The sequence below is a fragment of the Coffea arabica genome, chromosome 9c, assembly GCF_036785885.1.
Source record: "Coffea arabica cultivar ET-39 chromosome 9c, Coffea Arabica ET-39 HiFi, whole genome shotgun sequence".
In the NCBI taxonomy this organism is placed as follows: domain Eukaryota; kingdom Viridiplantae; phylum Streptophyta; class Magnoliopsida; order Gentianales; family Rubiaceae; genus Coffea; species Coffea arabica.
In genome coordinates, this window is record NC_092326.1 from 37,901,238 (window position 1) to 37,924,733 (window position 23,496).

General features: G+C 35.1%; 1 protein-coding gene and 1 long non-coding RNA gene across 2 annotated transcripts; one reads left to right on the forward strand and one right to left on the reverse strand.

Moving 5' to 3' along the window:
* Positions 1 to 14,508: 14,508 nt before the first annotated feature.
* Positions 14,509 to 15,543, reverse strand: LOC140014347 (uncharacterized). Its single transcript, XR_011821091.1, has 2 exons — positions 15,200 to 15,543; positions 14,509 to 15,108 (listed from the first exon to the last, which is right to left on the reverse strand). It is a non-coding gene; the product is annotated as an uncharacterized lncRNA (long non-coding RNA).
* Positions 15,544 to 15,735: 192 nt separating this feature from the next.
* Positions 15,736 to 22,759, forward strand: LOC113707710 (pentatricopeptide repeat-containing protein At4g35850, mitochondrial). The gene is made up of 12 exons (XM_027230000.2): positions 15,736 to 15,866; positions 15,953 to 16,254; positions 17,314 to 17,379; positions 17,478 to 17,575; positions 17,971 to 18,088; positions 18,175 to 18,384; positions 19,773 to 19,849; positions 20,544 to 20,637; positions 21,298 to 21,363; positions 21,458 to 21,535; positions 21,693 to 21,794; positions 22,247 to 22,759. The coding sequence occupies exons 1-12, from the start codon at positions 15,842 to 15,844 to the stop codon at positions 22,346 to 22,348; spliced, it is 1,338 nt and encodes a 445-aa protein (XP_027085801.1). The 5' UTR covers positions 15,736 to 15,841; the 3' UTR covers positions 22,349 to 22,759.
* Positions 22,760 to 23,496: the final 737 nt, after the last annotated feature.

Genomic DNA, 23,496 nt, shown 5'->3' on the forward strand with positions numbered 1-23,496 from the left:
AGTTTTTGTCCCTTTTTACTAGCATTTTGTCCATAATTTTTATAGGAATTGAAAATATACTTCATTTGGATGAAATCGGAAAGTTGATAATTTTTATACATTTTCGTATTTTGGTTATAACTTGAGTTACAATGATCGGATTGAAATGATTCTTGTACCCAATTCATATGAAAACATCAAAATCTAGTTTAATGGTTTTTCAGGTCAAAAAGCCAAATTATAGTAGCCAATTTCTATGGTCGAAACTGAAACAAGACATTAAGCAGTTAAGGGTATTTCAGTAATTTCTCATCCTATACAAATCCAAATGAAGTGATTCTTGATGCATTGGAAAGTAAATCAAAGGGCTACAAGTTTTCTGTTTTGGTCAAGAGTTAATTCAGCTCCAATCATCGAAAAAAGTTCAGTTGAAGTTGATGAAAAATTGGAATGACCTTGAAGACTGAACAGAAATTGAGAAGTAAAGCAGGGGAGCAATCCGGCCAGATTATGGCTGGATTCTTGGCCAGATTCAGGTCAGAAATAACTGCTCTCTACATTCACAACTTTTTTTCTCCTCCAATAATTCACAGCTATTAATGGATGTATGACAACCACTTTGCAGTTGTAAAAGTAATGTTTGAAGCCTCATTTCTTGATTATATTCATCTATAAATAGCCATAGAGTTGCAAGACTCAAGAGAGTTTGGAGAGTGCAAGAAATACAACTAAAATGTAGCTCTTACATTTTCTTAGTGTTAGGTTGGTATAATTTAGGATAGTTTAATTAGTTAGTTCATCCTTCTTGTTTATTAGTTAGGCAAAAATAAAGAAAGAGATAAAGATGGAGGAGATGAACTCATGTGACAAGAGTTACATTTCTTTCCAAACTCTTTATCTTTTATATTTGATTCTATTTTTTAGTTAATATACAAGTTTGGATTCTATGTTTATTATGTGTTTCTAAGGTTTATGCCTTAGGTTTGGTTGAATTTTCTATGATTGTTAGTATTTATTATTTGGTTATTTGATACTATTATTTTAAGCAAGTTATTTAACACTTTTGCTCCTGAAATCATGATTAATTTGGTACCATTAATTGTGCTTATCTAAAGATGTTGTTTCTTCAATGAAAATTGAGATTTAACACTAGTTCAAGAAGTACTAAAATTTATGGAGTACACTCACGAGAGTAAATGTGCACTTATATGGCTTTAATGGCTTCTTCCGTGTAATTTCATAGAAAAAATGAATTTGTAACTAATATCATAACCACGAGAGTAGGTATGGATTAGTTACAAGTATAGTTGATTCACTGCGAGAATAGGTTTCACATGCATAAGAAAATTATGCCATAACTAGCCAAGATAGTAGTACACAATGATTCAAAAATAACACTTGCATGAGTAGTTTGGGATACCATAACCTAAGGAGATTTTATTTGTTATTTTCTTACATAAATTTAGCATAGTTTTGTTTCTTTTAATTCATTGATCGTTTAAATAATAGAAAAAATTTAGTAGCGCCGGTAATTGTCTAATTTTCCTCGTGGGATCGACCCGACAAATACCCTAAACTGCTAAATTGACCTGTATACTTGCAATCAAAATAGATATAAATTGGATTTAAACTTGTACACGTATTAAAACCCATCAATAGGGGCAATGGTTTTGTGGGGCCTTTTACATGACAAATTGGGGGTAACTTTCCTCTTACCTATCAAATTAGTCATTTTTCAATATTTTGTAGGATTTATTAATGATACCATCACAAATATTTATTTTGGAGGTCATTGAATTGGCTTGAGGCTAAGAACATGCATTCTTCTTGATTGGAGGTTTAGCTCAACAAGATTGGATTTGGCATTAATGTGATATGTTCTTCATTTTTACCTATGTGTCATATATTTCTTGATTTACTTAGAAAGTTGAAATATATATAAACTTGTTAGTTGCATTGAATCTCTAGAGGGCTGTTGAAAGTACTTAAAATGCTAGATCCTGAATTTTATCTTTGTTTTGTTTCTTGTGTTAATTTCAGGTTAGGAGTTGTGATGTTGGCTTTTGTCATTGTTTAGTCCTCGCAATCTTGTTATGCCTTGGATTGGAGTGTGCATTTGCTGGTTTAGAGCAACATCATGCACTTCATAGGTCATTTACCTTGTGGCGGCTACTGCTACTTCAGGAGCCACATTAGAAGTGTTGGTGATTGATGTGCTTTGTCGTCGCTATCAGATTGGACTGACTTGGCGTCATTTGCTTATTCTAAATATGCTGACTTAGTCGCAGGGACGGGCCATTTTGTGCTTGCTTTAACTGATTGCATTTTGTATCGTCGAGGACAGGAGTTTGATTTGTATTTCTCTATATTTCCATTACTGTTTGATTTCTGCACCACATGCAATGTGGTACTACAAAGCTATTTTGCTACTGAACCTTAGTATAGCCTTTTATGTGCTAGGCATGGGACTGTGCCTTTAGTTGTCCATCACGTCTCTGGTGATGTAGTGAGTCTTTCTTGTCCGTCACATACATCAAGTTGCCTTGAACACTAGTGTTTATAAAACGTGTATTTATAGTATTCAAAAGTGGTTATGTTAGGCAATGACTAATAACTTTTATTGATTTGTCTAACATTTAGGATTTGCATATGGGTATGGCATAGATGAAATGTATGAAAAACAAAGAATATATTACAAATTACTACAAGGTGCTTGAAAAGCCAAATCTAAATCAATAATATTAACTCAATATGTTCTAGAGAACCCATAACACATTTTATAAAATATACTAGCCAATTTTTAAAATACTACATGACAAAGAAAGAAGAGAAAAACTTAGTGAAAAAAAAAAGAGTTAGGTAATATACATAAACAATAAACTAAGACATGGTTTGCTTGGAAGACATGTGAAGTAAAGAAAGTAAGGAAAATGGATTGATAAGGTCTTTTGTCTTTAGATTGATTTTTGAGAACTGAAAGCAGGAGTGGGCAAAAATATCTTTCAAGCCAAAAACCCGCCATATCCAATCTGATCCGAATATTAGGATACCTGATCTGTATTATTTGATTAGGTCAAAAGAGGGTTGAGTACTTGTTTAGATATAAGACGGTTAGGATCACATAATTAAAAATTCGAGGGTACCCGACCCGCCCCGCATATATATACTACTCATATTTACGTATAAAAGACAACACATCAAGTGTGCCCTAAAACTCACCACTCTACGACAAGTCATAAAGCCACATTTCCTCAATATAGTTACTTGTTTTTCTAAATTTCCTCTTGCTTGTGCAATCATCTACCTACATTCAACATGCTTATAGTAAAAAACATCTCAAAAAAGTCATAATAATCTTTCAACGCATTCACCTGAGGTTATCTGGATCCAAGAACTCTATGCTTCACAACATGCCTTAGTGATTAAATTAGAATATTGCACCATGAAGAAAACCTATTTTTAAGTCCATGGAGAACACCACTCAAAGAGCTATAAAGCTGCCTCAAGTAGTAGAGGGTTAAGCAATTCATCCTGAACACTAAGCATTGAGTTGTTACTTAAAATTGAGCAAGTTAAAAATGTGCAATTGCTGCTTCCAGGGTGATAAAAGGGAAGGAAGTGTGTTTATGTAAGAAATGAGTAGTTGCACTCCTTCCATAGGAGCGAAAGGAGTGGAAATATTTCATATGAGCGGTTTCTCCACTCATTCCATTCTTCCCACTCGTTTCTTACATAAACACACTTTCACAGCCTCTCTCCACATTCTCATCTGTCATTCTCTTTCTCTTTCCATTAGTCCCTGGTCTGTAGTCTGCTCTTGCTCTTTCACTCACTCACACACACACACACACACACACACTCTCTCTCTCTCTCTCTTCTCTTTTCTTTTCTTTTCTCCCATTAATCTCTTAGCAATCTAAATACTCTCTACAGTCACCATTTCCCATTTCGCCTCAGCTCTTTGCTCTTTCCTCAGTAGTGATTCTCCCAATAAATTCAGTTTTTATGATTTCAAAACCCTAAATCAATGCTTATTTGTTAATTTTTGAGTTCTATTTCCATCAATTATATTGTTATTATTTGAATATATTTTAGTAATCGACCTTTGCTTGCCTTAATATCGATCAGTTTTATGATTATGCTTATTCATCATGAAATTCATATAATTCTACATGCAGTTTTCCATTAATTTATTATTAAAAAAAGTCTAGAATTATTTGTGTTTGTTTTTAAAGCTTGAAATTGATTCAGTAGAACTTGATTTGTTTTTTTTATGGTGCAAAAATAGTTAGCCAATTCTCCATTGTAAGCATTTTTAAAGGATTTGTTGTGAAAAGAGTGCGTAATGTCGTATATTTTGTAAAAATTAGAGTAATCATATTATTATATGCTACAATATTTATTTTTAATCCAATATACTGTTTGATAAATACTATGGATATAGCATTGAGTTGGATTTGATGCTATCATCGGCGTATGCCAGAAATTTGTATGTTTTAGTTTTGCCCCTGGTTGCTTGCCACATAGCTTCAATGAAAATTTCGGAGTATTTTAGCGATCGAATGTGCTGAACATAAGGACTGGTTAACATCACTTTGAACTTCATTTGCATTTTGCTTGCAAAGTCTCTTCATCTGCATTTCCTCCTTTCAATTCATCACCCCTTGAATCATGCTAATTTCTGGCACCAAGTATGTTTATCACCTACTTTCAGATCTTTTTAGTAATGGCTAATAATTATAATTGTAATATTTCCTAGTTGTAGGGTGGTTGTTATGCGGTCAATGTGCTGGTCTTTAACTTTCTGGCAAAGTGTAATTTAGCCACATTTGAGTAGCATGCAGCTTACAAGTCTTTTTGTACAATAGGCACATTGGTTTGCTCTGCATTCACAGTGGGAATTGTGGTTACTGGCATTTTATGGTGCCACTATAATAATCGAGTAGCTAGCGTAACTTCTCTTATGCTAATTACAGTGGTGCCCTTACCTCCATAGCATATCTTTGCCTTGCAATAACTGACCATGACTTGGAATAAACAGGAAGGGAGATACCCATCCTTTTTTCTATTTTCCTCGTCCTATTGGCATTTTACACTTCATGTAGTGTGCTAATCTGGGTCTACAGACAAACCATGCCACAATATAAGCTCTTTACGTCCAAGTCACGGGACTCTAGACCTGGAGATCAGCCTTAGTACTGATGATGTGGTGACTTTGCATTGTCCATGTTAGAAAGGAATTCGTTACCATGATTACGCCTACCCATCGTGCTTTTGCCACTGTTCATGATGCTTATATTACTGTTGGTATTCAAGTTACCTTACACTATCCATGCACGGGAGTCATATCATACTAGTGTCTGTAGTGATACCACATCTCACATTACTGTTTGATTTGATGTTTCTGCCCGTATTTGGTATAGTGTTGATAATGTATTGATAGTGCATGTGAATTAAATAGCTCAATCTGAATAACTTTGAGTTTTTGCATAAATAAACTAGAGTCTTGATTTGTTTTCAAGGTTGCATGTCAGATGTCTAAGGATAAATTGAGAATTTTTTGTGCCCAAAATAATTTCAAAAACAAAATAATAAAAAAGATAAACCTAGAATCGACAAATAAATATGAATCCAAATGTTTTCTCTATTTGTTCTTTTCAGGTAAAAAAGACCCTATAAAGTTAATAAAAAATTAATGTTAAATAAAGAAAAATAAAATAACATAAATATCAATGACATAAAACACTGAAAGCAATTTGAAAATAAAGGTAAAATATGAGAATTTTGTGTTTACAAGTTTAAAATCTTCTACCACCATGGATTTTTCTTTTAGGTGTTGTGAATACAAGGACTTACTTTGTCTCACTCAATTTTGCTTTTTAATCCTTTACAACAGTGGTGTTCTTTGGCTATATATAAAACGTCTAGTTATAGTATTCAAGGGTGGTTAGACAAGGCAATGACTAATATTTCTTGGGTGGTTAGACAATACAATGACTAATATTTCTTTTGATTCAGGATATGCATATGGATATGACACATACGAAATGTATGAAAAACAAGAAATGTATTACAAATTACTAGAAGGTTCTTGAAAAACCAAATTGAGGCCATAGTAAGTCAAATGTTCAAAAGAACCCAAAACATATTACTCATATATTATATGCTTGCCCGTTTTTAAAATACCAAGTGATAAAGGAAGGAGAAAAACTCAGAAAACAAAAAGAAATTGAGTAAAGTAATATACGGAAACAATGTGCCAAGGCATGGTTATTAAATGGAACTGTTGGGAATAATTCTAAATTAGCAGTTTCTCCACTCCTTCCATTCTTTCCTCTCGTTTCTTACATAAATATAGTGTTACTGCCTCTCTCCATATTCTCATCCGTCATTCTCTTTCCATTTCCATCACTTCTTAGTCTGCAATTAGCTCTTGCTCTTACAATCTCTCTTCTTTTCTTCCTTCCACTAATCTCTTAGCAATCTAAATACTCTCTGTTATCATCATTTCCTGTCATTTCCCATTTCGCTGCAGCTCCTTGTTCTTTCGTTGGTAATGATTCTTCTGATAAATTCAATTTTTGTGATTTCAAAACCATAAATCAATGCTTATTTGTTATTTTTGAGTTCTATTTCTATTAATTACCTTGTTATTATTTGAATGTATTTTAGTAATCGACCTTTGCTTGCCTTAATATCGATCAGTTTTATGATTATGCTTATTCATCGTGAAGTTCACATAATTCTACATGTAGTTGTTCATTAATTCATTACTAAAAAGTCTAGGATTATATGTGTTTGTTTTTAAAGCTTGAAATTAGTTCAGTAGAACTTGATTTGTTTATTTATTATGGTGCAAAAGTAGTTAGCCAATTCCCCATTGTAAGCATTTTTAGAGGATTTGTTATGAAAAGAGTGAGTAATATTGTATATTTTGTAAAAATTATGGTAATAGGTAATTATTGGCTGCTTTCCAAATTTGCTTTTTAATCCTTTACAACGGTGGTGTTCTTTGGATATGTATAAAATGCCTAATCATAGTATTCAAGCGTAGCTTGACTAATATTTCTTTTGATTCAGGATATGCATATGGGTATGGCACAGATGAAATTTATGAAAACCAAGGAATATATTACAAATTACTAGAAGGTTCTTGAATAACCAAATTTAGCGCAATAGTAACTCAAATGTTCAAAAGAACCCAAACATAGTACTCTAACATTATATCTTGCCCATTGTTAAAATACTAAGTGATAAAGAAGGAGAAAAACTGAAAAAAAAAGAAGAAATTGAGTAAGGTAATATATGTAAACAATGTACTAAAGCATGGTTTTTTTGGAAGATATATGAGGTAAAGAAAAGTTCTATTAAACACAAACAAACACACGCGCATACACACACACACTTACCCAGTGAAATGTTCTAGCACGTTTGACTAAACTTTTATGATTGTCTCACTACTGATAATTTTGTATTATATGTAATGTGATTGTTATAGATTAACATCTTGTAGCGGGCTGTCATTTTTGGCCTAAATTAGTGTTTGTTACTTCATCCACTTATAAGATTAATCATCTATTGAATTAGTTTTTTGTCATTCCGTGTCCATTTTGGCTCCATTGCATACTTGACCACTTGTGAGATACCATATAGGACCATAAGTAGTACTACCTTGGGTAATTTTTGCATTTATCCACGTAATCCCCTTACACTTTTATACAAGATAGTTAAGTCATCGGTTGATTTAATATTTATATAAATACACTATTGGTATTTCAATTAATGATGTTATATAGGCTATTTTTCATCAAGTTTCCACTTCACATAAAACTATAAGGGGGTGAAGTGGATATTTTAAAATGTTAGGGGGGTCCAGTGGTAATAAATGAAATCATAGGGGAATTATATGTAATTTACCCAGTATATAAATATATAGTTCGTATTGACAGAATCAAAATTCTAGAAATTGTCAAAATCAAAAAATAGGTCAACAAATCACCTGTGAAATAATACTTAATATAGTTAACAATGATGCAAATTGGATATATACACAAAACTATTGATTTTGTACACCTTCCAATGGAGACGCTTGTACAACTAAAACTTCCAATTCTACAGCAACCCAAAACATCCGTTGCAAAACTATTAAGCAAAAAACTACCAAGTTAAGGTGCACCTTGTAATAGTGTACTAAAAAACAACTTTTGCCCCGAGAGCTCTCATCTTCTCAATTATTTGTCCCCCTTGTTCCCTAGACACCCTTGTCTTAAACATAGCAGGGGCATTATCCACCACATCCATGACATCCCAGAATGCCAACTTGGCAAAACACCAGATTAGCTTGACAATCTTCATCTTTAATACTGCATTATCATGACCGTGATCATATGACTCCAGCTTTAGCTTGATAGTCTTGTGATTTAAATTCCTCCCCTGATGATGGTTTCTTTTAGTTTAGTTTTCTCTATTTTCGAAATCTTCTTGCTCCGATAGAAAGATTAATGGTTTCCATTGCCTAAGTCCAAGGAATTCCAAGCTTTTGTTATCATGCAGGATGCCCTCCATCAATATGGATCAGTACTCAGCAAAGATACAAGAAAAATGGAAGCTTGAAGCATTATATTCTACTATCGTTTTTTAGCAATCTGCCCGATTATAGTAGATAGAATTGAGATAAAAAAGACATGCAAATACCATTCTAAAACTAACCCTACAAGAAAAGTTATATCTCTTCACTATAACAAACAACAAATCTTTATAGAGAATTTTCGTTTTCCAATCTTAGCCGTAACTGGAAAGAACTGAAAATGGTAAACGGGGAACTAATTGGCAACAGACTTACCTCTAATCCTATTATTGTAGCACCTAGGACTGAGATTTTTTGTATAAAATAATTGATATAATTTGTTATTGTACTGATTTGTCTTAATTTTGCAATTCATAAGTCCTTTAGTGACAAATTAATAATTTAAGAAAGTTACCTCAATGATTTAGGTAATGGATTTGGAATGAACTTATCGAGGTTTCCTTATAGAAAAGTTACTATTAAGTCTCTAGTTGACATTTTGTTCTCCAAATCATTTGCTTGATAAAAGATGAAAGGAGTTTTACATAGAGCCAAGGCTTGGAAAAATAAAAAAAAGAAAAAAAATTAAATTAAATTACCGCATTCTTGTACAATCTCCAAAATAATTTACTATGTAGCAGTAGCTTATAAAATTGGCTTACACGATTGAAGAAAATTAACCTTTAAGCAATTTGCTAGCATAATTGTTGTAATAACATTTATTATATTGAATCGGATTTGACATTAAAAATGTTTTAGAAGTTTTAGAAGTGGTAGTACCTATTAACAAGAAAAATTAACAAAAATATATAAGCATGATAAGAAGAGATAAAGTTTTAAGTTAAAAAAGAGTCACAAATAGTTCTTTCTATGGTGAACTATACATACCTCCCTCTGCTTTTCTTTTCTTTTTTGTGGGTTTGTAAAAGTCAAGGATCTCCCTTCTTGTTTATTAGATAATATCAAAAACATCCCTTAATCTTAATTAAGGAAAGAAAATTAATTAGTTTTGTCATAAAAGCTAGTGTTTCTTTTCTTCAAACTATATGATTGCAAAAAATTGATGACATTAATTGTATGCGTATCCATAAAAGTTGACTCTCCATCTTTTTTTTTTTTTTTTTTTAGAATAAGCACTTGTGTTTTCAATTTACAATACCTTTTATGTATTCACTTTACAACTGAGTGGATTTCTTGATTATATTATTTAATATTCATGTATATATGAGTTGAAATTTGATAAGATTAGGGGATCGATAATATATGGTTAAAGATAGCTCATTTTGTTTTAATTTATTTTATCGTAGAAATAGATACACGTTGATATATTTCTTTTGATAAGTGAGAGTAAAAAATCTAAAATAAAATCAGACACATAGGGTTGCTTTCGTTATTGCAAAACTAGACTATGGCAAAGAACTTTTATATGAAACAAAGATAAAAGGCAGACAAGAGAAGATAGAAGAGCTTTCATGAAGCAATGCAGGTCGATGAACGAGAGAATCAAGATAGGACATGTCTAAATAGACATGGAAATACAGCATAGACAGACATTAGAATAGGTTCACGGACCAGTTTCACTGTCATTTTGCACCATAACAAGTTTTGCACCAAAAGCTTTCATTTTCTCAATTATGTGTTCTCCTTCTTCATTCGACGCTCCTTTCTTATACACTGCAGGTGCCTTGTCCACGAGCTGTACAGTTTGCCAGATTCCCAAGTCAGTAAATTTATAGATCTCCTGCATTGTCTCGAGCTGTTTAAGAAACGATGAAGAATATGACTCCAGGTTTAGATCAAAAATAGACTTCTCTACTTTCTTTGCCTCTTGCAAAGCTATCGGTATCGTTAATGCCACTCCTGCAACTCCAGGTCTGGCGACCCCTACATACACCGCATGCTCCTTTATGTCCGTTTTTTTTCACGGAAGTTGATGAAAGCTCTGCCACTTCATCTCTGTAAGTCCTGATATGTCCTCTACAAGCCTTACCACACTCTGTGTTGAATAATTGCAAAGTTGCATAAGATCAAAAGTTGACACAATTCCCATGCACATTAGCAGAACGATTGGGCAACTGAAGAAATGAAGTGCTTCCATGTTTGTATTGCTGAGCAGTGAGACTATTAGGATGATGTACTATTTTCATGCATATCTCGCATGATGCAGAGCAAAGTTTCAGTTCTCAGTGCTTTTTCCTTCAATGTGTGTTTAAGGGACCCTTTTGTTCGTAAGTTTTACATATAACTGAAGATTGCTTTGATTATTGTCAGTCATACTTTGCAGGTGGGAAGAAAACCAGGAAGTGGCAAGTAGGTTAACTTTCTTTGGCGATCAAAGAAAGTAGCTTCACTACTAACCAAATGTTTGTTTCAAAAAGATTACGCTAATTACCAGCACAAGATGTACAGATCACAAGAATTTACTTTTGGCAAGAGGCATCAATTTTCTTTAAATTGCAAACTTTATCTAATAAGAAAGTTGAATTGCCATCTTTCTACCAATTCTCATGCATATAGCTCTATAAACTAAGCGAATCCAACATTCGTCTTATGCAATAAAAGCATCTATTATCAGTAACAAAGCATTAATTATCTATAAAATCAGATGTCAAAAAAACAACTAACAAATAGTTGAAAGTGGCTGTAATGGAATTACATAATAGAACTAGCAAGAAGAGATAAAAGTGCAACTAGCAAAGGAGAAATAACCTCTGATTTGGCAATTTATGGCTCATCTCCAAGATTTGAAATTGGCTGCTGTCCGGTAAGAATGCTAGGAAGCAGATAAGCCAACAAAACTATTACATAATAAAACAATAAAAAAAAAGAAAAACCCCTAAAAATACATCAAGAAACCTTCAGATTGACACTCCTTTTCAATATCGCCTTTTTCTGAACAAGAAGAAGAAGCCCCAAAAATTCTGTAGAGTGTTAAAGAGCAATCAAAAAGCAACATAGCAAAAACTATCACAGAGGTGATGGTCATCACAATCGAAAAGCCAGATAAAATTATGCTTTCACAACTGCCGGATAATCCTTTAGAAATTGAATAAAAGAACTAACTTGCACAATGTGATGGTATAGAGCAAGACTGTGGCTATGGGAGTAAACCAACAGCAAGAATGTCACAGATTCTTTCTTAGAATTTAACGAAATGAGAAAAAATCAGAAACCAACTTAATGTTGATATATTGATAATGGCTAATGAGTTTACAAAATATGGTAGGAAGAGATATAGAAAATGAATAAGAAAAGAGAAGGAAACTTGGGGAAAGGGAAAAGAAATTGGGAATGGTCCCAATTTGTTTGATTACAAAAGCATTTTTCCACGCCATCACTCAAATCTTTCCTATATAAAGTAGGACTAATAACTAACTCCTCAGTATCACCAATCCAACTTGGACATGTGGCTTTCTTGTGCCAAATTCAGTTATAGGGCCACTTGCTAATGAACTCACGTTTCTTGAGCTAATTTTCAGTAAAGGCGTGATTCTGATTCCACGCCTTTTGTTGCGCCTCTTCACCACTTTTCACGTCTTCCTCCATGGAAACATGCCTTCAGCTAACTTTCTTCAGTTTAAGTCTCTATTATATGACAATTGCTCCCCCTTCAATCAATCTTGACCTCAAGATTGGAATTCAAGAAACTCCCTCTAACCAAAAGGCAGGGACATTGGTCAAACCAAAAGGCAAAACCTTGAATTCATACAACCCCTGATGAGTTCTAAATGTAGTTTTATGCCTATCCTCCACTTTGACTCTTATTTGGTGATAGCCTACCCTCAGATCAATTTTGGTAAAGTACTTGACTCCTTGCAATTCATCTATAAGTTCATCAATTAAGGGCATAGGAAACTTATCCTTCACTGTAAGCTCATTGAGTTGCTTGTAGTCCACATAGTATTGGGGGTGCAAAAGAGCTATTACTAGGCTAAATGATCCCCATCTACAACATTTCCTGTACTGATCTTTCTATTTCAGATTTCTGCACATAGGGGCACCTATAAGGTCTGACCTGAAATGGCTTGCCCCATCTTTCAATGGAATTCCATGGTCATGAGTCCTTGTGGAAGGTAGTCCTTTAGGTTTAGCAATCACATCATCGTATTGGCTCAAGATCTTTTCCATGTCTGTTGAGATCTCCTTCCGTACTCCTGGTCCCTCTTCTACCATATATAGTTGGGCAGTAATCCCGTATGCTTATTTCTTTCTTCATTTTTCCAACCTGCTACCCTTAGTAACCTTGAGGTTTAGTTTTCCAATTTCTCCCTTAAGCATTACCAGTTCCTTCCCTCAATGGAATTTAATAGTCAATCCCTTAAAATCAAATTCAAGAGGACTGTACCTAGCCAACCAGTCAACTCGCAATACCATATCACAACTTCCCAAATTTAGAGTATTGAAAGGATGTGAGAAGTTATTCCCCCGTACCATCCATCTTAGAGGTTTACTAAGCTGCCTGGATTCCAACTTTTCTCCATTAGTTACATTGACTACCAGAGAAGTTCCAGTCACTGTTAGTTGAAGGTGTGTAGCTAGCCTTTCATCAAGGAAACAATGAGTACTACCACTATCCACCAATATCAAAACCTCTCTTCCTCCCTTTTAGTTTAATAGTTTTATGTTCATTTCCACTAACCAGTGCATTAATGGATACCTCTATCTTCTCCTTACTTACTTCCCCTTCAATGCAGTCACAAAACTCTTCACTCTCTTCCTCTGTGATTTTAGTATTGTCAGTGTGTTCATCCACTAAGATAAACTACATCTGAGCTTGTTTGCAGAAATTGCCCAGAGTATAAGGTTCTGCACACTTATAACACAACCCCTTCTCTCTCCTATAACTGAATTCTGATGGAGTAATCTTTTTAAATTGTTCAGATGAAGGACTCCCTCCCTTATGACTTCTGTTGTTAAAATTTTCAATCCTCTTATAATGATCATTAGCCCATCTGGATTTCATCTGAGAATTAGGAGTTTGTCTAATACCAACTGGTGATGCAGAATAATTTTGGGTTACAACTTTCTATGCCCTTTTAATAGCTTCCAAATTCTTTTCCTGTAATTTGGCAACCTCTATAGCATCTGCCAGACTCTGGGGTTTGGCCATCTTTACCATGTTTACCATTTCTTCTTTAAGTCCACTTGAGAAACAAGATTTATAATAAGAATCAGATTGTCCTGGGAGAGAACGCATTACCATTGATTTTAGTAGTTCAAACTTCTCCAAGTACTCAACCACACTTCCAATCTCAGTCAATTGTTGAACTCTTCAGTGGCCTCTTCCGAAGATCCTCCTCCAGATCTCTCATAGATAGTTGCTGATAACTTCTTCCAAGCAACTATCTCTCTCTCACGATACATCCCATGGAACTAGACAGCTGCTCTGTCTCTGAAATATAGTTGAGCAATATCTTATTTCAGTTCATCCTCTACTCCGTGGATCTAGAAATATTTATTTGCTCTTCTAACCCATTCCCTGGGGTTATCTCTATCAAACATAGAGAAATCCACTTTTGGGTAACTTAGAGTTCCCCCTCCTTTCCAGCTTCTCAGGTCTTTCCTTAGTCAATTCAATCCTCTGATCATGTCCAGAGATATACCTCTCTACCTCTTTTCCTTTATCATTCAGCTTGGCCATGATCTGGGCCATCATGTTCATCATTCCTTCATACTTCTAATCCAGACCTTTGATAACCTTTTCAGTGTTCTCTTGCCTATGTTCCATTGTCCTCATAGCCTACTCCAGCCCATCATTTCTATTGGCAAACATACATACTGCACTTCCCAACTCAGTTGTTGAGCTTTCCTCAGCATTTTATCCTACGTTTTAGTCATCCCAATGGCTCGTAGCTGTTGCTCTGATACCACTGTGATGGTATCGAGCAAGACTATGGATATGGGAGTAAACCGACAGCAAGAATAACATAGATTCTTTCTTAGAATTTAACAAAAATGAGAAATAATCAGAAACCAGCTCAATGTTGATATATTGATAATGGCTAATGAGTTTACAAGATATGGCGGGAAGAGATACAAAAGATGAACAAGAAAAGAGAAGGAAACTTGGGGAAAGGGAAAAGAAATTGAGAATGGTCCCAATCTGTTCGATTACAAAAGCATTCTCCCATGCCATCACCCAAATCTTTCCTACATAAAATGGGACTAATAACTAACTCCTCAGCACTACCAATCCAACTTGGACACGTGGCCTTCTTGTGCCAAATTCAGTTGCAGGACCACTTGCTGCTGAACTCGCATTTCTTGAGTTGATTTTTAGTAAAGGCATGATTCTGATTCCACGCCTTCTGCTGCGCCTCTTCACCACTTTTCACAACTTCCTCCATGGAAACACGCCTTCAGCTAACTTTCTTCAATTTAAGTCTCTGTTATATGACACATAATTAGCACGATTACGAATACCAGATCTATGACGATACGTCGCATGATCATGAAGAGAGGAACATCATCCTCCGTTAATTCATGGTCCGACCATGCTCTCCTGGGATAGTAGTCATAATATCATATGGACCTCTTCTTCTTCTTCTCCTCCACAACGGTACCTTGAAACCCAAGTCCCAATTCATCCATTGCTCCGAAAACACTTACCACAGAATTGGATAGAAAAAAAAAGAAGGGGGAAAAAAAGATTACCTTCAGGGCCATACTTGATGCAGGACTTGGGTAATTTGGAGTTTTTGGCTTGGCTGTTTCTTTGGTAAGACTTAAAGCAATCCGAGAACGGAAGACGTCTATCTGAACTGAATTGAAGTTTGGTTCTCAATTTTGGGGGCCGATTCCCCCCTCATACGTATCTCTTGAAGCAATTCCCGTGGAGTAGAAATGAACTGAACTTGGGTTCCCAATTTTGGGAAACTAGGTCAAGGCCCCGTGGAAGAAAAAAAGGAAAAATTAATTAATTTTCTTTTGTTTTTGTGAAAGAAAAAAATGTAGGGTAAATTAAATTTCTTTTTCTCTCTTTTAAGAGCTAGTATGAAAAATTATCTACTAAAGTTAATGATACCCAAAAAAAAAAAATGGAAAACTGGGGTGCTGAAAGAAACTATTAAGTGTGCATGCCTTACAAATTTTTCTCGTACAAAAAAAAAAAGAACAAATTTTCAAGTACCAATTTGAACATGTTATAAATAATTCAAGGGCTATATCATCAAATTCGATAAAATCCTGGTTCGAAAAATAAAATTCGCATAGTCATATCTTCCCAAAAACCTTAAACCCTCTCTGGCTCTCTCTGGCCCTCTCTGGCTCTCTCTGCTCTTCCAGAACACCACAATCATGAAGCTCCTCCAATCCATATCCGGTACTACTTCCCAACAAAAACCCACATGCATTTCCATCAAAAATCGAAATTTAAATAATGAGTTTCATTTTTCTTGTATTTTTCAGGCCACAATCGGTTTGTTCTTCGAGCAATTGGGCGCAGATACTTTGCAGGATATTCTGCAGAAGAATACGCCAGGAAAAATTACGCCAACAATGAATCCGAATACAACACCGTTATCAACTCTCTCACTGCTCAAAGAAGGCATTATCTACTGAGGGATGTTTATGATGATATGATGCTTGATGGGGTCAAGCCAGAGAGGGATACTTTCCATTCACTTATCATTGGGACTATGAAAGGGTCTCGTCTGCAAGATGCATTCTTTTTCAGAGATGAGATGAAAGCAATGGGTTTAATCCCTGATGTAATTTTCTCTCCCTTAACAATTAAATTTTGTTATGCATTTGGATGATTTATCGTTTCAGCAAGTGGCGGGCAGCTATGAGCAGAGTTGTTGAATTTTCTATTTGTTCCATGATTGGGGTACTGTAGTCTGGGCATTATTTAGTTTGCGGGTATTGACCTGAATGATATTGGTTATAAATTAATGAAAGTAGGAATCTTTTTCTAGATGGGATTTGTACCGTGACAAGTTCCCAATTACTGGTTTTTTATACAATGAGTGGTAAATTTCATGAGTTAGGCAGCACTTTGTGGTTATTCGTGAGTGCTGACTGGAGTGTAATTGGTTTTTCGTAATAAATAAGAGGAATTTATGCAATAGGTTTCAACTTCAATCATAAGAAGGTCTCATTTAATGATTTTCCAGGAGTTCTCCAGTGCTATTATTAGACTTTTCAGTTCCCCTCTGGTTTCTCTTTGTGGTTCGATAAGTCTCATATATCAATAAATAGTAGGCATCCGTGATCATAATTTAGGCACCCTTTTTGGTAATTAGTTTCTGTCTGAGTAGTGACCTGAATGAAATTGGTTATTCTTTGTACAAAAGATGAATCTTTGTGGTTAGATTTTAGTTAAGCTATCAGAAGTTCCGTCATTATACTTTTATATTCTGAGTGACGATTTTTCTAATTCTGAAGTTGTGCTTATTTATTGATTGGCTCGACTGTGGCCCAATGTGAAGGAAAATGAGGTTTTATGTATCATGCTGATAACTCCGTTATAATTATCTAAGAGTTTTCTTCTTTTTTTTTTTGGTGTGGTTTCTTTTCGGATAGGATCTTGTGGAAGGGTGAGGGTTGTTTTGTTCTTCTGACCGAAGTGTAAAGATAGTAATCCAACTGTATTCTTTCAAGCCAATGCTGTAAAGATACTAATGCGGAAGTACTTTTAATAGAACAGGCATAGCTGCAATTACAACTTACAAATTATTCATAGTCATGTTTGGTGGGTTCACTCAGTGATACATTGTGAATATATATGTATTTGTGACTACAAGGAATTTTGTGAAATTTTGTTTCAGGTTGCATTGTACAACTTCTTAATCTCAACTTGTGGGAAATGCCATAATTCAGACCAGGCAATTCTGGTATATTTATTTTGTCTTTTTTAATTTCTGTATATCCACGTTGATCAGGATTGGTTTAACAGTCATTTTATTTTATGAGAATCATTCTTTTACTGTAGCTTTTAGAAGAAATGAAGAGATATGGAGTCAAACTCACCGGGCAGACCTATGTTTGTCTACTAAATGCATGCGCAGCCTTGGGCAGATTAGATCGAGTGTAAGCTATTTGTCAAATGGTCTTACATTGTGTGTGTGTGCACATTTTTTTTCCTATTTCTAGTTTTTACGTTTCTAAACTGAATGAAAGTGTATATGTCAAACTTACTTTTTGGTGACACTCATTCTGTCCAAAATTGTTTTCCTGTTATATTTTAGGACTAGATATTTTGCTTATTATTTCTCCAAACTACTGGCTTACATTTTCTTACTCTCACTGCAGTCCACGACTTTTTCCTATCTCTGTTAGAAGCCTATCTTTCATAAGCTAGGTTCATAAAGAGCAAAGAATGTTATAGGAAGAATTAGGGAGGGTAGTTTACCGCAAATAAAAGGCAGCTATGTTTTAGTTTGAACCAATTACTAGCAGCCACACTAAAACTCTGCATATTGCAGGTTGCCAATAGTCAAGGAGATGACTGCAGGTGGTCTTGGTTTGAACAGATTTTGCTATGCAGGCCTAATAACTGCACACAGAAATAGGATACCTCTTTCAGATGATGTAGCTTCCAAAGTAATAAATCTCAGCTCGCTTTTTCGAATTATTATCTCTCTTTGCTTCTTGTAAGTATCTCTCATATTTTCTTTTCTTGCACAAAGATCATTGAGCTGGTTGAGCAGTCCAAGGGTTGGGCATCCGTGGACCGATCAAAAACCACAGCAGAAAATGTCATGATGGGCATCACTGATGAAGAACTGTACAATATGCCTACTGCTGAGTATGTTCGTCGGCGTGGTGGTTTTGTGAATCGGTTGCTTACTGTGTATCATGTTGCATTTCATGCATTGGCTGATCTTGCGAATGTAAAGGTAAATCTAATTATTTTTTGTCTAGGTACTTGTCATAAAATAATTAGATTTTGTGTATTGTAGTTGTGTTGGTAAACTCTGTGGTCCTCTACTCATAGTAAACTAGGTGTTTGTTCATCATAAACTTTGCCTTGAAGGACTTTTTAGAAATCTTTCATATCTAAAAATTGAATTTAACAGAAAATTGTAATCTTATTTAATAGAACACAGACCATTTTGTCTAATTAGAATGGCAAAGCGATGGTGACGAAGAAAGACCTTTACTCAACCTTGTCAAGGGAATGGATATATTGCATCCTCTTCCTGTTACTTTGTTACTGATAGTTACTCTATTAGAATGGAAATTGTTGGCTTCTTTTATGGATAAGAGATCATAGCTTCATTTTGAGAGATGAAGGAGCAAACTCAGTTGATTTGTGTTTTGCTTTCCTTGGGAATTTGCATTGTAGGGCTGGTGTGCGTGGTGTGTTATACCAGTGGGTTGTTGTTGATGATAATTAGATCTTCAAGCTTTGTACTAAAGTTTCTTGCCATTTTTTTCTATCATACATGCCTTTTTTTTGGATAACAGAATACAAACTTTAATTGCAGAAAAATAATTTCTTTAGGTTATTATGGTCCCACAGTGCATTACCCTTTTTAGGTTATAAAGTGCTCTCTGAAGGAAAAAATATAAAGTAATATGCGAAGGAATTTGGAAGAGTCCCAATCTGGGACATTAAACCAATTATAGGACAAACAGAAATTAGTCTTTAACAATGTCATTTAGAGTATCATGACAGAGCCCGGAGGTTGTCAAGAAATTGTAATGATTAACACGTTCTAGTTCAGCTTAAGCGAAAGCATCAGTTACAATATATAACTAAAAATTCTTCCATCTTTCTCTTAGTAATTATCTGCTGTCTTGTGGACAACTGGTATATCATGCTATTATCTGTTTCCCCAGTTATCAAGTTAAAGCTAAGCCTGTTTCACTCATCTTACATTCTTTGAGCATGATTTTGGTTTGCAAATAAAGTTTAAAAAATCCTGTTTGAACTTGAACAAACTGAAATCCTGTTTGAACTTGGTTGGGGAAGAGGGTGAGGGTTTTTGAGCAGTACATGTAGGTTTTGTAGTACTACTCATATCTTGCAACAGCCTAGGTGAGGATCAGAAATTATACTACTGTAGTACGTGCTTAAAGCCTGTTGGTTGAACTCCTTTTTACTAGTCACCTGCAATTCTTCTTGCATTATTTCCAACTACTCTTAGTTGACACTATCAACAGATACTGAATAAGCTATTATATGATGAATTTCCTCATAGCTTACACTTATTTATATGCTATTTGTTCGTTCAGAAAAGCTTAAAACAGCACTAGATTTGCCTTTTGAATACTGTGGCAGGCAATGGAAGCTCTTTGGGATATGCTTAGAAAGGATGGTCAACTTCCAGATATTTTCATCCTGCTGCAAATTATGAGGTATACCATCTTTGTACATGGAAAGATTGCAAGCAAATAGCACCAAAGACCAAATCTATAATGTTCAGATAAGACAATGGGTAATTAAAACATGTGACTTGCTAAACAGGTTTTTCTTATTGTGTAATTCATGATGAAGGCCAAAACTGGGAAATGGTCTTTGTGATGAAATTACTGTGTCCTTTTTGCTTACCCTATTTTCCCTTTATTCTGGTGAAGACATTCATTTTATTAGATGTTTTCCTTGACGGACTTGTGATGAAACTTCTGTAAGGGTGACTGCAGTCAAGATTGTTGGGCTATATAGGTTGAGTAGATAATGGGAATTAGTTTGTGCAAAAGGTAATCGGGGCAGTTTTATTTTCAGAACCAATGAAGTTGGTTGCGATATAGGTACAGAATTGCATAGTAATGTCTGTAGAAGCAACTGGTAGATTGGGGACTTTTGCAGTTTGATACAGATGGTATTAGGTGTCTTTTGCTCCCCCTGAAGTGAAATTGAGTGGTGAGGTTCTTCCTCTTAAGTAGATTCATTGGCTCGTATCTTCCATTATTGTTGCATCATAGCAGGACATGTATCCTACATTTTTCGTTCCACATTAATTATTATAAAGCAGCTTCCAATTTGTTGACTTTCTTATCACGACCCAAAAGTGCAGTTGTACAAAGTGTTTCATTGCATTTTCTTGGGTAGGTGCTATCTATATTCTGGAGACATAGACCGTGGGCAGCAGATCTTTGAAGACTACATGAGTTCAGGGAAAGCACCTGTTCCAGAGCTTTACATTGTAAGTTTGGAATGTGATGCTGCAGCTAGTATAGCTGATACTCTTATAAATTTAATGCGTTAGTTATTGCATTTTTATTGAAGGAAGAAATGTGAACACTCTTTTTACCTGCTAAGTGCTACTTTCATGATAAATCGTTGCTCTTCATGTCCATCTTTTGCACAAATGTGGAGATTGCAGGATTGTTTAGGGCATTAGTTTTTATAAATGCTGAAGATTTGAAAATTTGCTACACTAAAATAGAAGTCTTCAAGCGAGATCTTGTTTTTAGGTGTAGGGGCTTTGATGCTCCATTGTAACCCCCACCTTTTGCCATAGATTTGGATTCTGTCTTAAAATTGTTTCTTGTAAAAATATTCACAGGAATTTCCTTATGTATGGACCATTTATCTGTTTAAAGCAATTTACTAGTGAACCTACAAGATGGTGTGACCTGGAGGTTACTAACTAAATGCATGAAAAGGTCTACGGAGTGAAGCTGGTGCTGCATCTATCTAATTCCAGCCTGTAATGCGATTTTGTAACTTTATGCACCAGTCTTGCCTGTTTAGCATCTGATCTTGTCATCTCATTCTGCACTGTACCCTTCTTCAACTACAATTTGTCCTGCTTTTGATGGATTTTCTGTAACCATGACTACCCTCGACTATGTGGTTGTAGACTCTGACTGAAGGAGCAATGCGCGGATATACTGCCAAGGGAATGCAACTTGCACAAGATACACTGGTAATATGTGTTAGTCCTATTGCATTGCAGATGTTGTGCAATAATATATATGTGCATCGCCAATATATTGATGCTGGTGTCTATGGTCATCTAGGTAAATATGAATTCCAGAAACTTTTTCCTTAGCCCAAAACAAGGAAATGATCTCCTCCTTGCAGCCTCAGGTGAAGAGGTAAGTAGAGAGAGAGCAAAGACACTTCTGTCACTGAGTTTTTTATGTTGGGAGTGATTTCGGTAGCCTTCTACACTTGTAAATATGCTTCTGGTTCTTGTTTTTTTCGCCCCACTAATTTCCGTTTTGTTACAAACTTTTTGATACATATTTGTAGACTGGTGGGTTTACAACTGCCAATTTGATATGGGATATGATGCAAGCTCGCAATTTCATCCCATCTCTTCCAGCTGTTGAAGCATATTACAACGGTTTAAAAGTAAGTGCCCTTGTTTTGGTCCTGAATGCTTCTGTCTCTCTCTCTCTCTCTCTTTTTTCCAGTTCTAGACCCCTTTCATCAAATGTTCTTCTCTGCATTATCTGTTTGTCAGTATAAAATGTCATCCATGTACATCATGAAAGCTGTTCTCTAATTGAATAGTCAAGAGTTGCTTTGAGGCAAAAGGACCCAAAAAGTCGTGTATTACTCTTTGCCCAGTCTTTGTGAGGAACCTATCCTCTTTGTTTTGCAAGCACAAATGAGTTACAGTATATGTTAATGCATTTGATGCACATGAAGCTTCTTAATGTGCTTTAGCTGTCTTCCATCTGTTGGCAGAAGTATCCTCACCAAATGTTCTAGTTGTGCAATTGTTGAAAGCTCATCCAACTTGTGACATCTTGCTGGTATTCTATAGTTTAGTCTTTTTCTGATTTAATTTCTTGTTTCAGAGACGGGAAATTCCTGAAGATGACGAACGGTTAACGCTAGTATCACGCACTCTAGAAAATCTACGTGCAAGACGATTTTCTGGACCATTTCCTCAATCTTAATGGAAGATAAGTGGTGTTCCAATCGTCATTCTTGCAGTCGATTGTTGTAACCTAAAACTGCTGCCATTACCACCCTGGCATGTTTTTTTTTGGCCTCAATGAGATTATTGCATTGGGCTAATCGCTTTCATTGCTTGTTATAGGAGGAATCTTCAAGATCCCTAGGGGGGTGGTGTTAGATGGATTTTAATCCCTTATAAGGTGAACGATTTACTCAGTTGCTAGATAGCTGATTATTTTTTCTGTCATTAATTTACGAGGATTGTGAAGTCAAGTGGAGTTCTGTATAAGAGCATCAGATGCAATGTTGCTCTTGTAAACATCATTCCTCCATCCTTCATAAAATGAAGGAAAACTGACAATTTCATTACTAGAAAGTTAATGGATGGTTCACTTTGGATGCTTCTGGTACATGAAAAGGGGTCAAGTGATCAGAATGCTACTCAGTATAGAGTAGTAGAAATTCTACTTCCTTTTTTTGCTTCATTCCATTTAATACAACCATAATAAACTATCTTTTTCAATTTTTTGTGCATAACAACTCAGGGTAGAATATACAATATCTACATGAAATTGAGAGTCGGATCTGGTTTCAACTCCAAACGTTTGCTTTGCTGTCTGTTTGCATGAGATCACGTCCAATACATCCCTTGTCAAGCTTGGGATTTCGAGGAAAGACAATCAAGAATCAAGCAACAAAAAATGAGTTTTGGTGCCTGGGATTTCATTAATAAACAATATATGTAACTGGAGTCATCAAGACATAAGGGTGAACATTTTTTCAAGGCTGCAGAATTGGCGATTGCTGTTAAACCGTATAGGGAAAATAGGAAACCATAAATTCAAACATGTCTCTCAATTTATAATTTTCTGTACAGAATAAAACCCATAAGCTAAAAGCTTGAAAAAAATAATATTTTCTTCCATTGTAACTTTAATTTCAAATTTTGGATAATGTTAAGACTGTATTGTACGAGGTATAGAGATTTGAGATGATAGTATTTTCAAGATGTTTGAAGATATTTAATTGTACAGCTTTAGATATGGCAATCGGGTCAGGCCATGAGTTGATGGGTCGGGTTAATATTCTAGTATTCTAATAATACATCAACCTGAATATGATCAGCAAGATTGAATGGGTCGATCTC

Coding starts and splice junctions, on each gene's coding strand:
- LOC113707710 (XM_027230000.2), top strand. CDS start 15,842: ATGAAGCTCCTCCAATCCATATCCG. Junction 19,850..20,543: donor ATCCTGCTGCAAATTATGAG/GTATACCATCTT, acceptor TTTCTTGGGTAG/GTGCTATCTATATTCTGGAG. Junction 21,536..21,692: donor TTGCAGCCTCAGGTGAAGAG/GTAAGTAGAGAG, acceptor ACATATTTGTAG/ACTGGTGGGTTTACAACTGC.